General features: G+C 37.2%; 4 protein-coding genes across 4 annotated transcripts; all 4 read left to right on the top strand.

The window, feature by feature from the left end:
• The first annotated feature begins 1,004 nt into the window (after positions 1-1,004).
• LOC103511267 lies at positions 1,005-2,130 on the top strand. The gene is made up of 3 exons (XM_026825078.1): positions 1,005-1,166; positions 1,359-1,511; positions 1,654-2,130. The coding sequence occupies exons 1-3, from the start codon at positions 1,005-1,007 to the stop codon at positions 2,128-2,130; spliced, it is 792 nt and encodes a 263-aa protein (XP_026680879.1).
• A 1,503-nt stretch (positions 2,131-3,633) lies between these two features.
• Positions 3,634-5,394, top strand: LOC113468287. Its single transcript, XM_026825077.1, has 2 exons — positions 3,634-3,878; positions 4,034-5,394. Exons 1-2 carry the CDS (start codon positions 3,842-3,844, stop codon positions 5,392-5,394), a joined length of 1,398 nt encoding a protein of 465 aa, XP_026680878.1. The 5' UTR covers positions 3,634-3,841.
• A 320-nt stretch (positions 5,395-5,714) lies between these two features.
• Positions 5,715-11,166, top strand: LOC113468286 (neurofilament heavy polypeptide-like). The gene is made up of 9 exons (XM_026825076.1): positions 5,715-6,413; positions 6,475-6,779; positions 7,224-7,772; positions 7,871-7,874; positions 8,097-8,369; positions 8,523-8,684; positions 9,719-9,922; positions 10,506-10,859; positions 10,930-11,166. Exons 1-9 carry the CDS (start codon positions 5,715-5,717, stop codon positions 11,164-11,166), a joined length of 2,787 nt encoding a protein of 928 aa, XP_026680877.1.
• A 767-nt stretch (positions 11,167-11,933) lies between these two features.
• Positions 11,934-16,093, top strand: LOC103511259. The gene is made up of 6 exons (XM_008475978.3): positions 11,934-12,220; positions 12,396-12,924; positions 13,341-14,078; positions 14,166-14,202; positions 14,290-14,872; positions 15,065-16,093. The coding sequence occupies exons 2-6, from the start codon at positions 12,801-12,803 to the stop codon at positions 15,830-15,832; spliced, it is 2,250 nt and encodes a 749-aa protein (XP_008474200.2). The 5' UTR covers positions 11,934-12,220; positions 12,396-12,800; the 3' UTR covers positions 15,833-16,093.
• The last annotated feature ends 3,288 nt before the right edge of the window (positions 16,094-19,381 follow it).

Genomic DNA, 19,381 nt, shown 5'->3' with positions numbered 1-19,381 from the left:
ACGATGAGATCTCTGTATTAAGTTATAGTTCTTCCTCTATCAAACCTAAATTGGTTACAAGTTACAAGAAGTAAAGGACAGAAAGCGTCCATTCGTCCCCAACCGAGCTTCCACTATCGGAATATTTTCGAGCAGATCTCTGTATTAAGTTATAGTTCTTCCTGTATCAAACCTAAATTGGTTACAAGTTACAAGAAGTAAAGGACAGAAAGCGTCCATTCATCCCCAACCAAGCTTCCACTATCGGAATATATTCGAGAGAACAAAGGGTTCCAGATATAAATAAATCGAGTTGTTCAGCCGAGGAGAATAAAAATGAGGATAGCCTAAATGACGAAAATTATTCAAATAATTTACAACCTGATAACACAGAGACCATGAACAAAGGGTTCCAGATATAAATAAATCGAGTTGTTCAGCCGAGGAGAATAAAAATGAGGATAGCCTAAATGACGAAAATTATTCAAGTAATTTACAACCTGATAACACAGAGACCAAGTTGAAAAGAATATTAAAAATCTAGAACAAAGGGTTCCAGATATAAATAAATCGAGTTGTTCAGCCGAGGAGAATAAAAATGAGGATATCCTAAATGACGAAAATTATTCATGTAATTTACAACATGATAACACAGAGACTAAAACTTCCTTGCCAAAACCCATAAAGCTAACTTCACGATAAAAACTTTCGCAGTGACCTATCTGTTTTTTCTTTGAATTCTGGAGGATTTTCTATTTTTCTTATAAAACCCACCAATGTTTTGGAGAACAATAACGACAATTTTTTAAATATCAAAATAAGTAACACCGACTTGTTTACCGGAAAAGTGTTAACCGTTAACTGCCCCAAGGAAAATATTGGCAATACTATCCAAATGAAAATCGAACTCTGTAAATGTTCTTGTTTGGAAACAATAAATACCATTTCAACTCAAACGGAAAGTTTAATGAAAGATGAAGAACCTAAAAAAGATGATGAGACGAAATCGGAGGAGAATCAAATAAATGAAGAAACTACAGCTGAGAAAGAACCCATACATGAAGAATTGGAAGAAAAATACTCCACGTCAAACGGAAAGTTTAATGAAAGATGAAGAACCTAAAAAAGATGATGAGACGAAATCGGAGGAGAATCAAATAAATGAAGAAACTACAACTGAGAAAGAACTCATACATGAAGAATTGGAAGAAAAATACTCCACAATGAAAATCGAACTCTGTAAATGTTCTTGTTTGGAAACAATAAATACCATTTCAACTCAAACGGAAAGTTTAATGAAAGATGAAGAACGTAAAAAAGATGATGAGACGAAATCGGAGGAGAATCAAATAAATGAAGAAACTACAACTGAGAAAGAACCCATACATGAAGAATTGGAAGAAAAATACTCCACAGTAAAAGATGGTGAAGAAGTCAAAGAATTTCTCATTTTTGACAACCCTGTACAAGAACAAGTACAACCTATTGAGCAAGAACAGAACTCAAGTTTGAAAGTGAATAAAAGCAATCAGGTGAAAGAAGACGCACCTGAACAAAAGGACAGTAAGATCGGAAACGAAGTAAAGAAATATGAGAGTCAAACAGATCAAGACGTATTGGAAAACAAAAGAACAAAAGTAACACCTATAATCAATAACGAAAGTATGCAATCAGGTGAAAGAAGACGCACCTGAACAAAAGGACAGTAAGATCGGAAACGAAGTAAAGAAATATGAGAGTCAAACAGATCAAGATGTATTGGAAAACAAAAGAACAAAAGTAACACCTATAATCAATAACGAAAGTACAGCTGGAAACTCTGTAAAAGATATTAAACTCAAATTAACGAAATCGAATGAAACTAGAACGAATCCCAGAGAAGAAATCCCTAGTCGCTGCAAATCACCTAAAATCTTCAAACAAGTGCATGCATTTCTAGATCAAGGATTCGAAGGAACCACTGAAGGATCCAAATCAACCACAAGTTTAAACGAGGCAGAAATACCACGCGGTTTAGTCAATCAACTCATTGGAAAATATCAAGTCCCAGCAGTGAAATTACTTCATCAATCCAAAGCAATTACACAACTTGGTGTCAAAAAGGATGTGGAAGAGAAATTCGCCTGTAGCGGAGATGAGACGAAACTTTAGCAATTACACAACTTGGTGTCAAAAAGGATGTGGAAGAGAAATTCGCCTGTAGCGGAGATGAGACGAAACTTTTAAGTAAGTAAGTAAGTAGCTTTACGTACTTTATAATTTAATTTCATTGTATTTTCCTGACAGACACTTGAATTATACGCGTCTTTAATTGTACCTACTCCTTTCAGACTTGAAATTTCAGTTAGAATACAATGAACGACATAATGTCTGAGAAACACATTTATCTTGTCTCTCCCCCTCTTTTGTATCATGGTACACACCATCTTTCAAACAATATTGTTAAGGAGTAGACAGTACGAATACAATGAACGACATAATGTCTGAGAAACACATTTATCTTGTCTCTCCCCCTCTTTTGTATCATGGTACACACCATCTTTCAAACGATATTGTTAAGGAGTAGACAGTACACAGTAGGTAAGGTAGAGGCCACCGAAGTATGTCATTGTTCGAAAATTATTCTTGCTAGTAGATAAAATAGCACGCCAATAAGTTTTTTTTTTCTTTTCTTCAAATTAGGCGCTTTAGTAAGGTCGTTCTCGTCGGTTTCCGGTTGACTAGATCATATCTCTAGTAGCGCGGTCAAACTTTCTTGACTTGACGGGGCGGAGCGCTCCTTAATGGTAGAGGCGTTTGAAATAGAGAGGGAGGGAGCTGACACCTTCAGCCAATAAGTTCTTCTTATTTTGCCATTATCGACAAAAGTCGATTGTGTTTTTTCTCATACATCAGAATTCCAGTCAGTATTTACCCATGTACAATGTTAACTCGGTACTCGGTATCTAGACTATGGTAGAGGCGTTTGAAATAGAGAGAGAGGGAGCTGACACCTTCAGCCATCAATAAGTTCTTATTTTGCCATTATCGACAAAAGTCGATTCAGAAAATGCCTCAATTGTTTCAAGTGTTTCCCTCGGTGTTTTTTCTCGTACATCAGAACACCAGTCAGTATTTACCCATGTACAATGTTAACTCGGTACGCGGTATCTAGGTTGTTTTGCCATTTTCAACTCATCTAAATATGCACGTGCATGCAAAATAAAGTTAAAAGGGGAGCAACACAAACAACACGTATTGAGAGATTACTTCACATATTTTTCTGAATGCTTTATTTGTTCGACAAAAGAAAATCGTGAAAGCTCGAAAAAAATAAATTGTTTTCCTCCGCTCTCTTCTTCATCTCTTCCTTGCAGAAAATCGTGAAAGCTCGAAAAAAATAAATTGTTTTCCTCCGCTCTCTTCTTCATCTCTTCCTTGCTCTTCTTCTTCTTCTTCTTCTCTCTTCTTCTTCTTCTTCTTCTTCTTCTTCTCCCTCTCTTCTTCCCGATTCGGTACAAACATACTTGCACCTTTAGCGACGTTTTCACATTATTCTTCTTCTTCTTCTTCTTCTTCTTCTCCCTCTCTTCTTCCCGATTCGGTACAAACATACTTGCACCTTTAGCGACGTTTTCACATTCTTTTCTTCTCTCTTTTGCATTTCTCAAAATCTTTGGAACACATCGAACCCATTGTGAAAAACAATAAAATCATTTTCGAAAACAATCTTCAGGAGGCTGACAGCACCAAAAAGAGAGGGAAAAGAGATAAACCGTTCAAACGCCACGAATCATTGGAAAGTATTGAACCTTTAGTCTCAACAATAAAAAATACATACGAAGCTGTACCAGATGGATTGACTGATCAAAAAGAGTCCATAATGAACAGTCTGGTGATAGGAGGAAGCATTAGAAAACCAGAAATCATTGAAGAAGAAAAAATGAATCATTGGAAAGTATTGAACCTTTAGTCTCAACAATAAAAAATACATACGAAGCTGTACCAGATGGATTGACTGATCAAAAAGAATCCATAATGAACAGTCTGGTGATAGGAGCAAGCATTAGAAAACCAGAAATCATTGAAGAAGAAAAAATTTACTCAGAGGAGGATAATCACGCTTCTCTAGAAAATATAAAGCCCCTGGTCCAAGAAATCAAAAACATTTACGAAACAAATACACAAATTCTTGAAAGGGGTACCAAAATTTCCGAGAATGTCGGAAACATACACCAAAAGAAAGCTCTTTTTGAGCGTTACTCTCCACTGGAGTGTATGAAAGCTACTCATGATTCACTGGACAACATAGAACCAATAGTACTAGAAAGAATAGAACAACTAACTAACACAGAAGAGGAAAAACACGATTCCTTAAAAAATATAAACACCGTTGTCAAAGATATCAAGAACATCTACAAAACAAATAAACAAAGCATTGAAAATGTCGCAAAAGTATCTGAGAATATAGGAGATATAAACCAAAAGAAAACTCTTTTTGAACGACATATTCCACTGGAATGTATAAGAGCTAATCATGATTCACTCCGCTACATAGAACCAATTGTACAAGAAAGAATTGAACAACTGACTCCCTCAGAAGTGGAAAAACACGATTCCCTAAAAACCATAAACCTCGTAGTCAAAGATATCAAAAATATCTACGAAAAAAGTAAACAAAGCATTGAAGATGTCGCAAAAGTATCCGAGAATACCGAAGATATAAACCAAAAGAAAACTCTTTTTGAACAACGGCATTCTCCACTGATATGTATAAGAGCTAATCATGAGTCACTGAACAACATAGAACCAATTGTACAAAAAATAATTGAAGAACTAACTCCCGCAGAAGAAGATAACAATGATTTTCTAAAAAATATAAAGCCCCTGGTACAAAAAATCAAAAATATCTACGAAACAAATAAACAAAGTACTGAAGGGGGTACCAAATTTTCTGAGAATTTCGGGAATATAAACCAAAAGAAAGCTCTTTTTGAGCGATACTCTCCATTAGAACATATGAGAGCTACTCATGAGTCACTGGACTATATAGAACCAATTGTTACCTCAGTAAAAAATGTATTTGAAGTAAAAAGTAGAAATAACAACATGGAAATTTCAGCTCGATCATCAAAATTCCAGGAAAGTTCGAATGTGTTTCGCAGTGATATCACAGACCACACTTCCCCCACGAGACAAAATGTCAATGAACAAAATAGGTTAACAGAAACCTATGTAAATAGCATTCGACTGAGTGAAGCCATACAAACCGAAATAAAAAGCGAGAGACACTGTGGGATTGTGTCTCAAGGAAACGTAAGCCATATGCAAATAAATAGTGAAAACTGCACTAATTCTATATGCGATACACGGGAGATACAGGGTGTGACAAATTCCTCGAATACTGGGTCACCTTTGATTGAAAAAGAGGAGTGAAGCCATACAAACCGAAGTAAAAAGCGAGAGACACTGTGGGATTGTGTCTCAAGGAAACGTAAGCCATATGCAAATAAATAGTAAAAACTGCACTAATTCTATATGCAATACACGGGAGATACAGGGTGTGACAAATTCCTCGAATACTGGGTCACCTTTGATTGAAAAAGAAGACGAAGAAAGTGACAACCTCAAAGAAGAAAAAGAAAATATCAATGATGATTCAGAGGACCAGATAGAAACCGGCTCAGTTCTTTGTAATGAAGGTAACAATCCTAGTAAAACATTTCAAGTAACTTCTCTAGAAATCAATCCCCCGTATGAGGATAAACAAACCAGTCGAAGAAGAGTTCCCAGAATATAAAGAAAGCAAACCAGTTGAAGAAGAGGTAATGAAACCAGTTAAAGAAGAGTTACCAGGAGAAAAAGCAACTAAACTAGTTGAAAAAGAGGTAATCAAACCAGTTGAAGAAGTGTTACCAGAAGGAAAAGAAACCAAACCAGTTGAAAAAGAATTAACAGAACATAAAGAAATTAAACCAGTTAAAGAAGAGTTGTCAGAACATGAAGAAACCAAACCAGTTGAAGAGTTACCAGAACATGAAGAAACCAAACCAGTTGAAGAAGAGTTACCAGAACATGAAGAAACCAGATCAATTGAAGAGTTACCAGAACATGAAGAAACCAGATCAATTGAAGAGTTACCAGAACATGAAGAAACTAAACCAGTTGAAGAAGAGTTACCAGAACATGAAGAAACTAAACCAGTTGGAGAAGAGTTATTAGAACATGAAGAAACCAAACCAGTTGAAGAAGAGTTACCAGAAGAAAAAGAAACCAAACCAGTTGAAGAAACCAAACCAATTGAAGAAGAGGTAATCAAACCAGTTGAAGAAGAGTTACCAGAAGAAAAAGAAACCAAACCGGTTGGAGAAGAGGTAATCAAACCAGTTGATGAAGAGTTACCAGAACATGAAGAAACCACACCAGTTGAAGAAGAGTTACCAGAACGTGAAGAAATGAGACCAGTTGAAGAAGACTTACGAGTAGAAAGAAGAAGAGTTACCAGAACGTGAAGAAATGAGACCAGTTGAAGAAGACTTACGAGTAGAAAAAGAAACCAAACCAATTGAAGAAGAGGTAATCAAACCAGTTGAAGAAGAGTTACCAGAAGAAAAAGAAACCAAACCAGTTGAAGGAGAGGTAATCAAACTAATTGAAGAAGAGTTACCAGAATATAAAGAAATCACACCAGTTGAAGAAGAGTTACCAGAACGTGAAAAAACCAGACCAGTTGAAGAAGACTTACGAGTAGAAAAAGAAACCAAACCAGTTGAAGAAGAGCTAATCAAACCACTTGAAGAAGAGTTACCAGAATATGAAGAAACAGAGTTACCAGAACATGAAGAAACTAAACCAGTTGAAGTAGAGTTACCAGAACATGAAGAAACTAAACCAGTTGGAGAAGAGGTAATCAAACCAATTGAAGAAGAGTTACCAGAACATGACGAAACCAAACCAGTTGAAGAAGAGTTGCCAGAAGAAAAAGAAACCAAACCAGTTGAAGAAGAGGTAATCAAACCAATTGAAGAAGAGTTATCAGAACATGAAGAAACCAAACCAGTTGAAGAAGAGTTACCAGAACATGAAAAAACCAGATCAGTTGAAGAGTTACCAGAACATGAAGAAACTAAACCAGTTGAAGTAGAGTTACCAGAACATGAAGAAACTAAACCAGTTGGAGAAGAGTTACCAGAACATGAAGAAACCAAACCAGTTGAAGAAGAGTTACCAGAAGAAAAAGAAACCAACCCGATTGAAGAAGAGGTAATCAAACCAGTTGAAGAAACCAAACCAATTGAAGAAGAGGTAATCAAACCAGTTGAAGAAGAGTTACCAGAAGAAAAAGAAACCAAACCAGTTGAAGGAGAGGTAATCAAACTAATTGAAGAAGAGTTACCAGAACATAAAGAAACCAAACCAGTTGGAGAAGAGGTAATCAAACCAGTTGAAGAAGAGTTACCAGAACATGAAGAAACCACACCAGTTGAAGAAGAGTTACCAGAACGTGAAGAAACCAGACCAGTTGAAGAAGACTTACGAGTAGAAAAAGAAACCAAACCCGTTGAAGAAGAGCTAATCAAACCACTTGAAGAAGAGTTACCAGAATATGAAGAAACTAAACCAGTTGAAGAAGAGGTAATCAAACCAATTGAAAAAGAGTTACCAGAACATGACGGAACCAAACCAGTTGAAGAAGAGTTACAAGAAGAAAAAGAAACCAAACCAGTTGAAGAAGAGGTAATCAAACCAATTGAAGAAGAGTTACCAGAACAAAATGAAACCAAAACCGAGTTACCTCAAGAAAATGAAGAAGAGTTATCAGAACATGAAGAAACCAAACTAGTTGAAGAAGAGTTACCAGAACATGAAGAAACCAAACCAATTGAAGAAGAACTAATCAAACCAGCTGAAGAAGAGTTACCAACCAAACTAGTTGAAGAAGAGTTACCAGAACATGAAGAAACCAAACCAATTGAAGAAGAAGTAATCAAACCAGCTGAAGAAGAGTTATTAGAACAAAATGAAACCAAAACCGAGTTACCTCAAGAAATACAGGATGCAGTTGAGTTACCACAAGAAATACAAAATGCAGTTGAAATTTTCGCAGAAAAAGATGATAATGTTAAATTGCCACCGAGTTACCTCAAGAAATACAGGATGCAGTTGAGTTACCACAAGAAATACAAAATGCAGTTGAAATTTTCGCAGAAAAAGATGATATTGTTGAATTGCCTAAAGATACACAGAACGATGCTGATGCAGAGCAAGAAATACAGGGGGAAGTGAATCTTCCTAAAGAAATACAAAGTGACTTTGAAAATTCCTTTGACAATGGAGTTCAATTGGCTGCAGAAATTGAAACTCAAGTCGACTTGTTGAAAAGAATACAAAGCCAAGACGTTATTCCTGAGGCAAATATTAACGAAATGGAGCTTCCTGAAGAAAGACAAATTGAAATGGTGATGGCTCTGGCAAACACAAACGAAGTCGAAATTTCCAATGAAATATCAGATGAACAACTTGAACATAAAGAGAGAATACAAAGCCAAGACGTTATTCCTGAGGCAAATATTAACGAAATGGAGCTTCCTGAAGAAAGACAAATTGAAATGGTGATGGCTCAGGCAAACACAAACGAAGTCGAAATTTCCAATGAAATATCAGATGAACCACTTGAACATAAAGAATTACAAGAAGAAAAAGAAACTAAACCACTTGAAGAAGAGGTAATCAAACCAGTTGAAGAGTTACCAGAACATGAAGAAACCAAACCAATTGAAGAAGAATTAAAAGAACATAAAGAAACCAAACCAGTTGAAGAAAAGTTAACAGAAAAAGAAGAAATCAAACCAGTTGCAGAAGAGTTACCAGCACATAAAGAAACCAAACCAGTTGGAGAAGAGTTACCAGAACATGAAGAAACCAAACCAGTTGAAGAAGATTTACCAGAACATGATGAAACCAAACTAGTTGGAGAAGAGTTACCAGAACATGAAGAAACCAAACCAGTTGAAGAAGAGTTACCAGAATATGATGAAACCAAACCAGTCGAAGAAGAGTTCCCAGAACATAAAGAAAGCAAACCAGTTGAAGAAGAGGTAATGAAACCAGTTAAAGAAGAGTTACCAGAAGAAAAAGAAACTAAACCAGTTGAAAAAGAGGTGATCAAACCAGTTGAAGAAGTGTTACCAGAAGAAAAAGAAACCAAATCAGTTGAAGAAGAATTAACAGAACATGAAGAAACCAAACCAATTGAAGAAGAGTTACCAGAACATGAAGAAACCAAACCAGTCGAAGAAGAGTTACCGAAAAAGAAACTAAACCAGTTGAAAAAGAGGTAATCAAACCAGTTGAAGAAGTGTTACCAGAAGAAAAAGAAACCAAAGCAGTTGAAGAAGAACTAACAGAACATAAAGAAATTAAACCAGTTGAAGGAGAGTTACCAGAACATAAAGAAAGCAAACCAGTTGAAGAAGAGGTAATGAAACCAGTTAAAGAAGAGTTACTAGAAGAAAAAGAAACTAAACAAGTTGAAGAAAAGGTAATCAAACCAGTTGAAGAAGAGTTACCAGAACATGAAGAAACTAAACCAGTTGAAGAAGAATTACCAGAACATGAAGAAACCAAACTAATTGAAGAAGAGTTACTAGAACATGGAGAAACCAAACCAGTCGAAGAAGAGTTACCAGAACATGAAGAAACTAAACCAGTTGAAGAAGAATTACCAGAACATGAAGAAACCAAACTAATTGAAGAAGAGTTCCCAGAACATAAGGAAAGCAAACCAGTTGAAGAAGAGGTAATGAAACCAGTTAAAGAAGAATTACCAGAAGAAAAAGCAACCAAACCAGTCGAAGAAGAGTTCCCAGAATATAAAGAAAGCAAACCAGTTGAAGAAGAGGTAATGAAACCAGTTAAAGAAGAGTTACCAGAAGAAAAAGCAACTAAACCAGTTGAAAAAGAGGTAATCCAAATGAAAATCGAACTCTGTAAATGTTCTTGTTTGGAAACAATAAATACCATTTCAACTCAAACGGAAAGTTTAATGAAAGATGAACCTAATCAAACCAGTTGAAGAAGAATTAACAGAACATAAAGAAATTAAACCAGTTGAAGAAGAGTTGCCAGAACATGAAGAAACCAAACCAGTTGAAGAGTTACCAGAACATGAAGAAACCAAACCAGTTGAAGAAGAGTTGCCAGAACATGAAGAAACCAAACCAGTTGAAGAGTTACCAGAACATGAAGAAACTAAACCAGTGGAAGAAGAGTTACCAGAACATGAAGAAACTAAACCAGTTGAAGAAGAGTTACCAGAACATAAAGAAACCAAACCAGTTGGAGAAGAGTTACCAGAACATGAAGAAACTAAACCAGTTGAAGAAGAGTTACCAGAACATAAAGAAACCAAACCAGTTGGAGAAGAGTTACCAGAACATGAAGAAACCAAACCACTTGAAGAAGAGTTACCAGAAGAAAAAGAAACCAAACCACTTGAAGAAGAGGTAATCAAACCAGTTGAAGAAACCAAACCAATTGAAGAAAAGGTAATCAAACCAGTTGAAGAAGAGTTACCAGAAGAAAAAGAAACCAAACCAGTTGAAGGAGAGGTAATCAAACTAATTGAAGAAGAGTTACCAGAACATAAAGAAACCAAACCAGTTGGAGAAGAGGTAATCAAACCAGTTGAAGAAGAGTTACCAGAACATGAAGAAACTACACCAGTTGAAGAAGAGTTACCAGAACGTGAAGAAACCAGACCAGTTGAAGAAGAGCTAATCAAACCACTTGAAGAAGAGTTACCAGAATATGAAGAAACCAAACCAGTTGAAGAAGAGCTAATCAAACCACTTGAAGAAGAGTTACCAGAATATGAAGAAACCAAACCAGTTGAAGAAGAGGTAATCAAACCAATTAAAGAAGAGTTACCAGAACATGACGAAACCAAACCAGTTGAAGAAGATTTGCCAGAAGAAAAAGAAACCAAACAATTCAGAGGACCAGATAGAAACCGGCTCAGTTCTTTGTAATGAAGGTAACAATTCTAGTAAAACATTTCAAGTAACTTCTCTAGAAATAAATCCCCCGTATGAGGGTAAACATAATATTGAAACACCTGTTGATCTTACTGAATTACCAAGTGAAAGTCAGAACCAAACAATAAACGAACCAAATTCAATTTTCGAAACACAAAATGCAGAAAAATAGCCACCAGCACATGTTGTCCCAAAATGGTCACCCAACCAGAACCCAAACATACCTACATAATGCTTCACTTGAGTGATCTGTTGGGAAACTGATGCATTCCATTTAGGTAAATAGCTAAACTTTGAATTGCAGTTGGTGTTTTTACTGAGAACTTACCACTTGTTGCTTGATGGTACTCCATTAGTGACCATTCTTATCTTGGGCATCAAATGAAGAGTTTTCAGATATGGGAATCAAAAGCAACATTGATTTCGACTTTGAAATATTAAACCCGTTCCCTTCGCATCAACAAGACATAGGAGAGTCGTCCGATTCGAATCCGAAATCATATGGAGCAGAACAGAATCGGCTTATCTACGATGAAAATCCTTGTTGAATCCGCGTTTGATTGCATGAAGTCACTTCAGTAATGAACTAAAGAACAGGCCTGCAACTTTACTACTGTCTTTTTGATTGAATTGAAAATAGGTTCCAAATACTGATTCTGCAGCAAAATGCAGACAGAATATTCTTTCCAAATTTGAATTTTTAAAATCGCACATTCGCTCATTCGCACTATTATTTTCAAATTTCTAAGAACATCTTGGGCATCAAATGAAGAGTTTTCAGATATGGGAATCAAAAGCAACATTGATTTCGACTTTGAAATATTAAACCCGTTCCCTTCGTATCAGCAAGACATAGGAGAGTCGTCCGATTCGAATCCGAAGTCATATGGAGTAGAACAAAATCGGCTTATCTACGATGAAAATCCCTGGGAATCAAAAGCAACATTGATTTCGACTTTCAAACATTAAACCCGTTCCCTTCGCATCAGCAAGACATAGGAGAGTTGTCCGATTCGAATCCGAAGTCATATGGAGTAGAACAGAATCGGCTTATCTACGATGAAAATCCTCTAAGGCCTATAGAATTTCAAGGAAATCCTCTGGGACCTATAGAATTCCTAATTGACAAATCCAAGTCCGAAACATCCAACCAAGAGAACCTATCGGAGAAACTAACCAACGATGAGAGCAATGAAAGCAGCCTCGATTACGATTCCATCATACAGGCTCCGAGCCTAGACGAGGCCTTGGAGAAACTGGACTTAAAATTGAAGAAGGAAGCGATCAAGGACTTCAAGAACTTACGATTCCATCATACAGGCTCCGAGCCTAGACGAGGCCTTGGAGAAACTGGACTTGAAATTGAAGAAGGAAGCGATCAAGGACTTCAAGAATATACAGGCTCCGAGCCTAGACGAGGCCTTGGAGAAACTGGACTTGAAATTGAAGAAGGAAGCGATCAAGGACTTCAAGAACGATACTCAGAAGCTGAAACTTTTCAATACGAACAAATCTATAAACAGTGTGACGGATGAAGCGAGTAAGCTGGAGTTTTGTTTTAATGTCAGCAACAGTCCAATCTCTAACTTCAATTGGCAAAGCCCGACTAATATATTAGGTGAAAGACCGTACCAGAGAAGTCCTAGCCCAACTACGACTAACGCATCAAATGAAGAATTCAGAATTCCTACTCCAGAAAAATCACGAAATCCTTTTCTCCAATTATCAACCGATGAAAGCTCCGAGCCGATAGACATTTCAGATTTCGACATCGCCGAATTAAAACAACCCACAGATATCTTACTGATGGGGCCGGCCGAAAAGGAAATCGTATGGGGCATTTCGGATGAAGAAGCGATTCAAATCTTGCAGCAAACATGCAATGATCTATCACGTAACGACTTTCAAGAGAGTATTGTAAAAAGCAAAAGTCCTGAACTCGGGAGACTAAAACTTTTGAAAAATTTCCGACCTTTCCTCTTCAAGGAGTTTGCGAAAGACTGGACAAAGCTCAAGCTTTCAGATGTGAAGCCAAAAAGTGGCCTTTGTTTTTCACTTTTTCAAGTGGTTTGATAAATGGTAAAAAGAACTGTCAAAGATAACGAACTAACTGCTCAAGTCTTACTGTCCCAAAATCGAACACAAAAGGAGGACAGGACGAGAGAAAGCCAGCCGTTCCCAGAATGAACCTTTTATTTGTTCAGGATAAAGTACCCCCGGGCGGAAATCCGGCCGAAAAGGAAATCGTATGGGGCATTTCGGATGAAGAAGCGATTCAAATCTTGCAGCAAACATGCAATGATCTATCACGTAACGAAATTCAAGAGAGTATTGTAAAAAGCAAAAGTCCTGAACTCGGGAGACTGTACTGCCATCAAATAAAGAGAAGTCCTAGCCCTTTGGCTCGCTTTCTAAACAGTTCCTTGGGAACTATTGATGAGACTCAGGAAGATTATAACATTTCTATAGACAAAACGGACGAAACTATACATTTAACACACACGCATAGCATAGCTTATGGAAGTGACTCTGAGACAAGTGTTACAAAAGAAGAACTAGATCTTAACAAAATTGCCAAATCCAATCCGAGTATTCACATTTCCAATTACGATATTGACAGCTTTATTGAAAATGAAAATAAATCCCCCCATAGCATAAATAATGAAAAGATTATCGAGGTGATACTTGAAGAGACATTGTTGAGACCAAAGAGTACTGAGCAAACCGAGAAAATCATAGATCCTACAGAAACCGTCGAAGATTCTACGAGAAAAGAGAATGAGATTTGTGAAGACGAAAATAATTATGAACTTGAATTTACTGAACATATCGCCGAAAATACACAAACTACAGGAAAATCCGAGTCTTTTTCACCTGATTTGAAAGTTGACGAAAAGTTTAGTGATACGAAACATGGAAACCGCTTGGCCTCGGATCTAAAGAACGATGATTTTGATTGCCCACCCGAATTTGTTCTGAAATGGAAAAACTACTGGGACAAAAAGTTCAACGAAAGCAAAGAACTTCAAAAGACTCTGAGCCGTCCGCATGCTGAAAGTCAAACCAGCTTGAAAAAACGAAAAAGTCCGAACAATCTGGAAAAGTCGGAAAACTTCGTCACCAAGCAAAGAAGAATTTTCGAAAGTGAAAATATCTTTCTAAAACGAAAAAGTCCGAACAATCTGGAAAAGTCGGAAAACTTCGTCACCAAGCAAAGAAGAATTTTCGAAAGTGAAAATATCTTTCTGAAACGAAAAAGTCCGAACAATCTGGAAAAGTCGGAAAACTTCGTCACCAAGCAAAGAAGAATTTTCGAAAGTGAAAATATCTTTCTGTCAGAAGACAAAATGTATCCCCATGAAGTAAAAATGGAAAGCGAACCGAAAAAATGTACTGAAAATAGAATTGAAAACACAGAAGTTGTACAACCCGATGTGGATATATCTTCCTTGGAACCCGCCACAAATGAACCTTTAACCACCAAGAGCCTGCAATCATTACCACTTGACACAACAGTAAAAGATACAGACTCTGACGATAGCTATTTCCCAAGAAAACCGTCCATTAAAATCACGGACATCGTGAAGAAACAAAGACAAAAGTTCGAGTCCCTCTTTCGACGAAGTTTCAAGTCGAAGAAAACCAAAGTCTCTAATAAAGAGAACTTGAAAAAACTAAATTTGCCTATTCCTTTCAGAACTGGCGTGGGCAAGGAAAATCAAATAAGGTTTCAAGAAAATATTCCCAGAGCCGAGTTCACTCCATTAGAAATTTCTAACAAAGCCGAATTTACTAAACCATCAGAAAAATCAATTTCTCCTCAATGCCAATTGCTGGATGAAAACGAGAGCAAAGATAATCTAGCAGCGACCTTCAAAATCATGAAGGACGCTAATATGATTCCCCAGAATCAAACCTTTTCTGAGTGGAGACAACTATACAGCGGACATACACGAAACGAGAGTGCCAAATCTGAACCACATCCAAGGGAACAAAACGAAGATTTAACTCAGGACATCAGTCATTATGCCATCCAGGATACAGACGATGAAGACGACTGTCTCTTCAAAATCATGAAGGACGCTAATATGATTCCCCAGAATCAAACCTTTTCTGAGTGGAGACAACTATACGGACAAACACGAAACGATAATGCCAAATCTGAACCACATCCAAGAGAACAAAATGAAGATTTATCTCAGGACATCAGTGATTATGCCATCCAGGATACAGACGATGAAGACGACTGTCTAATATACCCAACTGAAGATCCTTTTCAGAAAGTCAAGGAAGAAATCGTTCAAGAGTGGAAAAAAGATTTGTACAAGAAAATGGCAAAGGATGTGTCAGAGGAGACCAAAATGATGAAAATACCAGCAATAGCTGCATGGGGTGGACACAATAAAGAATTTCAAACCTCTATCAACTCCATCACAGATTGTAAGTCCACTGGAAGAACTGGAGGACTTACAGAAGAAAATGAAGCAAACAAAAACCCTTCCAGCAAAACATACGACCAAGATTCAAGAGGACAATCCAGTGATCATTTGGAGAAACTAAACGAAGCAGAAATGCGTGAACAAAGTTCCAAATCACCAGAAAAACACATGGAAATGGAACCACAACTTGCCTCCAACAATACAGAAATTCCTTCAAACCTAGAAGAAAACCTGGACCAATCCCTGTCACCAGCTCATCCAGAAAGTTTGAAATACTCTGCAGAGTACCCCTACATTCCAAGAACACCTTTAGAGGAATACCAACACCGCTCTGACCTGTACAAAGAACTGATCACTCGAGAACAATTATTTAAATTGACACAATTTGTGAAGAAATAGTTAAATTAGAAACTACTTACTGAACCTGAGAGAGGGACCAAACTTAAAGAAAGGGTTAGACACATTTTACCATTAGTTATAATACTGTTTGTAGCACATTGCATAACTACTTGCCCATGGTGAGTGCGTCCCAACTTACCCAACAAAGTAATGAAGTAGGTAGATAAAGTTACCATTACCATCCCTCTCTCAATGTTGATATGGAGCTTCACAAAGTTAGGTACCTACTTAGTTTACAATAAATTACTTACCCATGATAAAGTAATGAATAAAATTACTATGTCAAATGGATGATAGGTAAGGAAATTAGCTTAGAAACCTATAAAACTGAAATAATTACATGAGGGAACTATTATAGGTACTTACTTGGGAGTTTCTGACACATTTGGCAGTCATCATTGAATCTCCTTCCCTCTGTACTTGACTATTTGCCCATATTGAATTTTTTGTCTCATAAGTTGATTCAGGAGGTTCTTGAGCTGGTTTGTAATTTGGGGCTTGACAAACTCATAAGGTAACTGGTTCCATTCCGAGGACTCTGTAGATAGGAGAGTTATATGATTAACTGATTATTACATACGTAAATTTTGATTTGGTATTAAGTTTTAGAAAAACTTACTTAATCTGTAAATACTTCCTAGATATATATCTTTTATTTTTGCCTGGAAAAAAATAATAAAATAAAATAAAAATAAATTTACCACTTTATTAATCACCTGAACTAACTACTATTCTTATTTAACTAATTTACTTTATGTATGAATGGGGCAGCCCTTTTACTGCTAAAGGCTTTTCTGCCACCTTGAATATTCTGCTGGGAATTCAACAAGGCATGTAGGTATTCCTGAAAACATGTCCCACACACAAAAAGCCCAAACTGAGGCTTAGGTGTAGGGGCTGGACAGCCCCAAAGGATGGGTTAAGCTTCTACAAATTCCTGAAAACAACTTGTGAACTTGGCATTTCACAAAATTTGGACATCCCCAGCCACTAGGTAGTTTTTTTTGTATTACTTTGCCATACATATTTATCAAATTGCAAAATATGGAATGCAAACCAGCCCCTCCTGTCTTATGATGCCAAGACATTTTTTTAAAGAGGTTTGACAGAGGGAACTGTATCTGCTATGGTCTTATTGTCCCAAAATCAAAGAGAGAAGGAAGACAGGATAGGAGAAAGCCAGCCATTCTGAGAACAAACATTATCCCATCAGGATAAAATCCGCCCCGGGCGGGAATCGAACCCACGGCCTAGCACTTACAAGGCAGACGCACTACCAACTAAGCTAACTAGGCTGGCAATGATGCCAAGACTTCTCCCTGAAATAGCCACCAGCACATGTTGTCCCAAAATGGTCACCCAACCAGAACCCAAACATACCTACATAATGCTTCACTTGAGTGATCTGTTAGGATTATGATGCATTAAGAGAGAAGGAAGACAGGATAGGAGAAAGCCAGCTGTTCCGAGAACGAACATTATCCCATCAGGATAAAATCCGCCCCAGGCGGGAATCGAACCCGCAGCCTAGCGCTTACAAGGCAGACGCACTACCAACTAAGCTAACTAGGCTGGCAATGATGCCAAGACTTCTCCCTGAAATAGCCACCAGCACATGTTGTCCCAAAATGGTCACCCAAACATACCTACATAATGCTTAACTTGAGTCCTCGAGTGATCTGTTGTAGGAGAAAGCCAGCCATTCCAAGAATGAACATTATCCCATCAGGATAAAATCCGCCCCGGGCGGGAATCGAACCCGCGGCCTAGCACTTACAAGGCAAATGCACTACCAACTAAGCTTACTAAGCTAACTAGGCTGGCAATGATGCCAAGACTTCTCCTTGAAATAGCCACCAGAACATGTTGTCCCAAAATGGTCACCCAACCAGAACCCAAACATACCTACATAATGCTTAACTTGAGTCCTTGAGTGATCTGTTGGGAAACTGATGCATTCCATTTAGGTAAATAGCTAAACCTTGAATTTCAGTTGGTGTTTTTACTGAGAACTTACCACTTGTTGCTTGATGGTACTCCATTAGTGACCATCCTCAGGAAACTGATGCATTCCATTTAGGTAAATAGCTAAACTTTGAATTTCAGTTGGTGTTTTTACTGAGAACTTACCACTTGTTGCTTGAGGTACTCCATTAGTGACCATCCTCCACTTTTTGTTGAATCCGCGTTTTTTTGCACGAAGTCACTTCAGTAATAAACTAAAGAACAGGCCTGCAACTTTACTACTGTCTTTTTGATTGAAAATAGGTTCCAAATACTGATTCTGCAGCAAAATGCAGACAAAAATAATAAAATATTCTTTCCAAATTTGAATTTTTTAAATCGCACTATTTTCAAATTTCTAACTTCTAAGAAAACCAAATACTGATTCTGCAGCAAAATGCAGACAAAAATAATAAAATATTCTTTCCAAATTTGAATTTTTTAAATCGCACTATTTTCAAAAATAAAATTCAAATTTCTAAGAAAAGAAAAAAAAAATGGTGATAAGCGTTTCTTACACCGACCAATAAGAGCGCCTATAGCGTTTAGTCAAAATGGTAATGGTGCTGCGCTCTATCGGTTTGTTTTTGAAACTTTTGAAAAATTTCCGAACTTTCCTCTTCAAGGAGTTTGCGAAAGACTGGACAAAGCTCAAGCTTTCAGATGTGAGGCCAAAAAGTGGCCTTTGTTTTTTACTTTTTCAAGTGGTTTGATAAATGGTAAAAAGAACTGTCAAAGATAACGAACTAACTACTCAAGTCTTACTGTCCCGAAATCGAACACAAAAGGAGGACAGGACGAGAGAAAGCCAGCCGTTCCCAGAACGAACCTTTTATTTGTTTAGGATAAAGTACCCCCGGGCGGGAATCGAACCCGCGACCTAGAGCTTATAAGCAAGACGCCCAAGCCAACCAGGCTGTGTTTTTTTTTTTTTCTCTCTCTTGCCCGTGACCAATGTCTGTCACGGATATTTTTAGGCTTCACTTTTTAGGAAAAATCACACAATATCCATGGACATTACGAAAGGAAAATAGGCAATAGATCAGTTGCGCTTACTTGGGTGATGTTTCAAAGCCATAGAGCAGGAAAAATGAGGACCAACGGAATTTTTCTTTTTCTTCTACGACTTCTAGATCCCCTAAAACGACCAAAACAAACGAAAAATGTGCAGAAAAAACTATCGAAAACACTATCGATAGTCAAGCCTCAACTATCGATAGCGTTCGATAGTCAAAACTATCGATAGTTATCGATAGTGCTATCGATAGTTCTCCTCCTCTACTTGCATGGTGGCGCTACCTAACGGACGAAAAAAACTGCGTAAAGTCTGACGTCACACATATTTGAACTCTCTCATTAGAACGGAAAATAAAAATTGAATTTTCTTTCGACCTTTTACAGTGTTATTTTTTTCGGAGTTTTGACCTCAGATTTGGATTTTTCCCAACTGTTACATAGGAATTTAGGAATCGACCATTTATTTATAATTTTTACCCATTTGCAACTGCTCCATTGAAAACATTTTTTTTTATCTGTGTTTTTTAA

This window comes from Diaphorina citri, unplaced genomic scaffold (genome assembly GCF_000475195.1).
Source record: "Diaphorina citri unplaced genomic scaffold, Diaci psyllid genome assembly version 1.1 scaffold694, whole genome shotgun sequence".
NCBI classification, from domain to species: domain Eukaryota; kingdom Metazoa; phylum Arthropoda; class Insecta; order Hemiptera; family Psyllidae; genus Diaphorina; species Diaphorina citri.
This window is presented reverse-complemented; position numbering and strand designations above follow the sequence as displayed.

What these genes read in the sequence shown, in the direction of transcription:
- LOC103511267 (XM_026825078.1), top strand. Translation starts at nt 1,005, where the DNA reads ATGAAGAAACTACAGCTGAGAAAGAACCCATACATGAAGAATTGGAAG. An exon ending in AAACTACAACTGAGAAAGAA is followed by an intron (nt 1,167 to 1,358) that starts CTCATACATGAA and finishes ACTGAGAAAGAA; the next exon opens with CCCATACATGAAGAATTGGA. An exon ending in AAGTGAATAAAAGCAATCAG is followed by an intron (nt 1,512 to 1,653) that starts GTGAAAGAAGAC and finishes GTATGCAATCAG; the next exon opens with GTGAAAGAAGACGCACCTGA.
- LOC113468287 (XM_026825077.1), top strand. Translation starts at nt 3,842, where the DNA reads ATGAACAGTCTGGTGATAGGAGGAAGCATTAGAAAAC. An exon ending in AGGAGGAAGCATTAGAAAAC is followed by an intron (nt 3,879 to 4,033) that starts CAGAAATCATTG and finishes GCATTAGAAAAC; the next exon opens with CAGAAATCATTGAAGAAGAA.
- LOC113468286 (XM_026825076.1), top strand. Translation starts at nt 5,715, where the DNA reads ATGAGGATAAACAAACCAGTCGAAGAAGAGTTCCCAGAATATAAAGAA. An exon ending in AGTTACCAGAACGTGAAGAA is followed by an intron (nt 6,414 to 6,474) that starts ATGAGACCAGTT and finishes GAACGTGAAGAA; the next exon opens with ATGAGACCAGTTGAAGAAGA. An exon ending in GCCAAGACGTTATTCCTGAG is followed by an intron (nt 8,370 to 8,522) that starts GCAAATATTAAC and finishes GTTATTCCTGAG; the next exon opens with GCAAATATTAACGAAATGGA.
- LOC103511259 (XM_008475978.3), top strand. Translation starts at nt 12,801, where the DNA reads ATGGGGCCGGCCGAAAAGGAAATCGTATGGGGCATTTCGGATGAAGAA. An exon ending in AAGTCGGAAAACTTCGTCAC is followed by an intron (nt 14,203 to 14,289) that starts CAAGCAAAGAAG and finishes AAACTTCGTCAC; the next exon opens with CAAGCAAAGAAGAATTTTCG. An exon ending in ATCTAGCAGCGACCTTCAAA is followed by an intron (nt 14,873 to 15,064) that starts ATCATGAAGGAC and finishes TGTCTCTTCAAA; the next exon opens with ATCATGAAGGACGCTAATAT.